We start from the raw sequence: 3,780 nt of genomic DNA, 5'->3' as shown, positions 1-3,780 counted from the left end.
TGTGTGTGTGTGTGTGTGTGTATGTGTGTGTTCGCTTGTATGTATGTTTCAGTGTATGCCTTGATTCAACAACTACTATTGAAGAAATGAGCCCAGGACTTTCAACTGGCGCTTATGACAATGTCTGCACATCAATAACTTACTCTAACACTTCACATTGATCGTGGAGAACGTTATTTTGCATAAAGCAAACCATCGTGGCGTGTATTATTTTTGGCTTTAGCTAATATTGTAGTTCCCATTTTTGACCTCAGTGTGGGATCTCTTTGACAGTTTTACGAAAGTTCGGATGTGCAGAATGCTAAGCATGTATGTCCTCAGATTACAATTTGTGAGGCAGCGTGGTGGAATCAGGCTCTCATCAATTTTTCAGCATATTGAACTATTGGTATCATCTTAAAGCTTGTTCATTTGTCTTTCTTTCAATGAAAAAATTACCCATCCATCTTCAATAGAAGTGGAGATATTTTGGAGTGAAGGAGGTGGAGGTCACCTGATTTAAGAGGTAACATTAGCCAGAAAATGGCAGTAAAAGCTTGGTAAATTCCAAAGCTGGAGAGTCCATGGAAACTGTAAATCTATATTTTTGTGCCTTTAATCAACATTTTCGGTGAAATCCTCAAAGGAATGTGTTTGTAAATGGACATAAAAGGTGTTGAGCCGAAAAAAAAAAAATTGGATAAAAATTGCTAAGCAGGGAGAAAACTGCTGTTTTCTTTGATTTCATTATTTTGACGAGAGCCTGATTCCACCGCGCTGCCTCACATTTGGTGGTCAGTTTGGAAAACATCTTGTAGATGTACTTGTATTTATCTCACCGTCTTGTCAGCTGTAGTAGTTGACGTTTGCTCACTGGTGGGATAGGGAGAAACCTCCCAGTGCACTGTCCCTTTTCCAATCTGTGTTTGTCGTTTGCAGATATTCCGGAAACTACCGTGAAGGCTCTCAATGACTCGACCAAGATGGGATTCCTGGACAGGAAGCAGAAAGGTTGGTTGTTCTTTTCATATGTGACGGCTGATTGGCCATTTTTATTTCCTCAAAGATTGGCAGATTTTTATATGCTATTATTGGAGGAAGATCTTGACATCGAAAACTTCAGTAAGAAATATGTTGGTATTTGAATGTTTTTAATCTCATCTGGAAAATTTATTTAGGAGGGCGGTCATTGCAGGGGAAGGGGTGGAGTGGGGTGGGTGGGTGGGTGGGGTGGGGGGGGGGCGGAGTGGTGGGGTGGGGTGGGGTGGTGGATGGGGGGGGTGGAGTGGTGGGGTGGGGTGGGGTGGTGGCATGGGGCGGAGGGGTTATAGAGAATTGTATTTGCTAGATCCTCATGTATACACAGACAGGTATACACATCTACTCAGATACATATTTTGTGTTGTATATATATATATATATACATATACACGGACATGTAAAGTCGTAAAGACATCTGCTCAGATACATATATTATAAATACGTATTCACAAACATGTGTATACACATTAAGTGCTCAGAAGACACAGATTTTGTAACGTCAACTTTGATCAACTTGTGAAGGTAACTGGCACTGTGGGCCTTCCCTTGCCTCAGCTGCTAGCACGTGGGACTACAGGGGGCATGGCCCTGGTTTGAATCCCAGACGTGGGTGGTTGGCGGGTGCTCTGGTGTGGTTTGCTCCTTCTTTCCTATCAAACAATCGCCTTTATCTCTCCTCCTTCTTTTTTATGTTTGTTACTATCTTGTAACGCCTCTAATCTTCGGCACTTATATGACCTTATTGTGTTGCGAATGCTGTAAAACGCTTACTAACACACAAAAAAAGACAACCATGAGACAAGAAGGTGTGGGTCTGTGGCTCCCTCCCCCCCTCTCCCCTCCCTCTCCTCCCTCTCCCCCCTCTCCTACCTCTCCCCCCTCTCCTCCCTCTCCTCCCTCTCCCCCCTCTCCTTCCTCTCTTACCCTCTCCCCCCTCTCCTCCCTCTCCTCCCTCTCTTACCTCTCCTCCCTCTCCCCCCAGACCTGCTATTCTCCACCTGGCAGAAGCAGTACTGTGTGCTACACAAGAACATCCTGTACTGCTTCAAGAAGCCCTCGGACAAGAAACAGAAGGGAGCCTTCTTTGTCACAGGTACGTACCGGGCGCACACTCTCACAAACGTGCTTGTCGCTTTTGCCTTCATTTCCTCTTCTTTCCTTCTTTTTCTTCCTTACTGTGCGTTTGCAATTCCACTTGACTGTGAACTTTGCTGAAAATGGTGCATGTCATAGGGATTTGTAGGATTAGGAGTAATCAGTAGAACATTGATTTAGACAGACTGGGTGTGAGGCTGCAAAATGCAACGTCATGTTTACTAGTCGGCCATGTTTTAGTAGCTGATCTCCGGAACTCTTCTACATTGAAAATTTACATTTTTTGTACCTTTCATCAATGTTTTTCAGTAAAATCCATGCAAAAATGTGTTTTTTAAGGGACATAAAAGGTGTTGAGGGAAAAAAACAAAGAAAAATTAGACAAAATTGCCCTTCGCCAAAAAGTTGCCGATTTCTTTAATTTCCTTCTAATGAAGAGCGCCTGGTTTCACCTCGATGTCTCACATATGTTTTTTTCCGAACTTTGTACAGGATATGAAGTCGTCAATGCTCCACAAAATGTGAAAGATGCTGCGAAGAAAGAAGCAAGTTTTGAGCTGGTGGGGCCGGGGAAGAAGACGTATCAGGTAGTTGGCTGTCTTGTTTTGTTCTACAGGCTTTGTCCATGCTTGGAAGGGGAACAACTCTTTGTGGGATATCATGGCTTGACTAGGTGGGTGTGTAGTTTAGAAGGGGAACAACTCTTTGTGGGATTTCATGGTTTGATTACTTGATTAGACGGGTGTGTAGTTTAGATGGGGAACAACTCATTGTGTGACAAGGCGGGTGTGTAGTTGGATATTGTCATCTGTGGCCCACTCAGAACACCATAGATCTAGCAGTGTTGATTATCCGGGGAAAAAACAATTATGACTCACGTCTTTGCCAAACTTTGGTCAGCGATCGTGAGCAATCCCTTCAATGTTTTAGGATTTGTTATTGAATCGTAAATTCATCCTTACCCGGACGTGCGGGAACTGAGGGCTGTATAAATGGTCGCTTTTAAAGACAAGCGGGCTAACCCAGATTTTGGGGGTGTCCAGAAATCTTGACCTGTCCCAATGGTGGGCATTGCCCTACCTATAGGAGAAGTTTGGTTTCATGAGTGTGTATAATTGTTTGGTTATAGAGAAAACTCTCCTTGTCTTTTAAAGGTACTGAATAAGGGTCCAAAAGTTTTATATGTACCTCCGGTTTTCTCAAAACCGCATTTTTCGGGAAAGCCCCCTTGTACTTAAAAGTGACCAAATCAATATGTGTTTTTTGAAAAAAGGTTTGTGGCCTCGTTGGGGGCTGGTGTAGTCTATGGTTGTACTGTAGTTCTTATGAGTTACACTGGGGGTTTGAAGAGTCGACAGACAGACAGATTGACAGACTGACAGACAGATAACAGAGAAACACAAAGAAAGACAGAGATAAAAATGGAGATAGACAGAGAGAGAGAGACAAAGACAGAGACAGATAATGAAGATAGACAGAGGCAAAGTAAGACAGACAGAGACAGACAGAGACAGCGAGAGACAGAGCAAGAGGCTCTGAGACCTGAGCTCTAGAGGGTGGATGAGGACACTGGCAGACCGGGCACACACACACATAAACACACACACTCACACACACACACACACTCACACACACACTCACACACACACACACTTACACACACAC

The 3,780-nt window shown here is 43.7% G+C and overlaps 1 protein-coding gene across 1 annotated transcript in view; it reads left to right on the top strand.

Moving 5' to 3' along the window:
• LOC101845170 (src kinase-associated phosphoprotein 2-A) overlaps positions 1-3,780 on the top strand; it is an 8,817-nt gene that overhangs the window by 3,370 nt on the left and 1,667 nt on the right. Inside the window, exons 4-6 of the mRNA XM_005099734.3 lie at positions 919-990; positions 2,003-2,113; positions 2,608-2,702. Coding sequence (XP_005099791.1) covers positions 919-990; positions 2,003-2,113; positions 2,608-2,702 — 278 coding nt within the window. The remainder of the gene's footprint in view (positions 1-918; positions 991-2,002; positions 2,114-2,607; positions 2,703-3,780) is intronic.

Source organism: Aplysia californica, unplaced genomic scaffold, assembly GCF_000002075.1.
Source record: "Aplysia californica isolate F4 #8 unplaced genomic scaffold, AplCal3.0 scaffold00224, whole genome shotgun sequence".
Classification (NCBI taxonomy): domain Eukaryota; kingdom Metazoa; phylum Mollusca; class Gastropoda; order Aplysiida; family Aplysiidae; genus Aplysia; species Aplysia californica.
The sequence above is the reverse complement of the archived record's forward strand: the minus strand, read 5'-3'. Positions and strand labels throughout refer to the sequence as shown.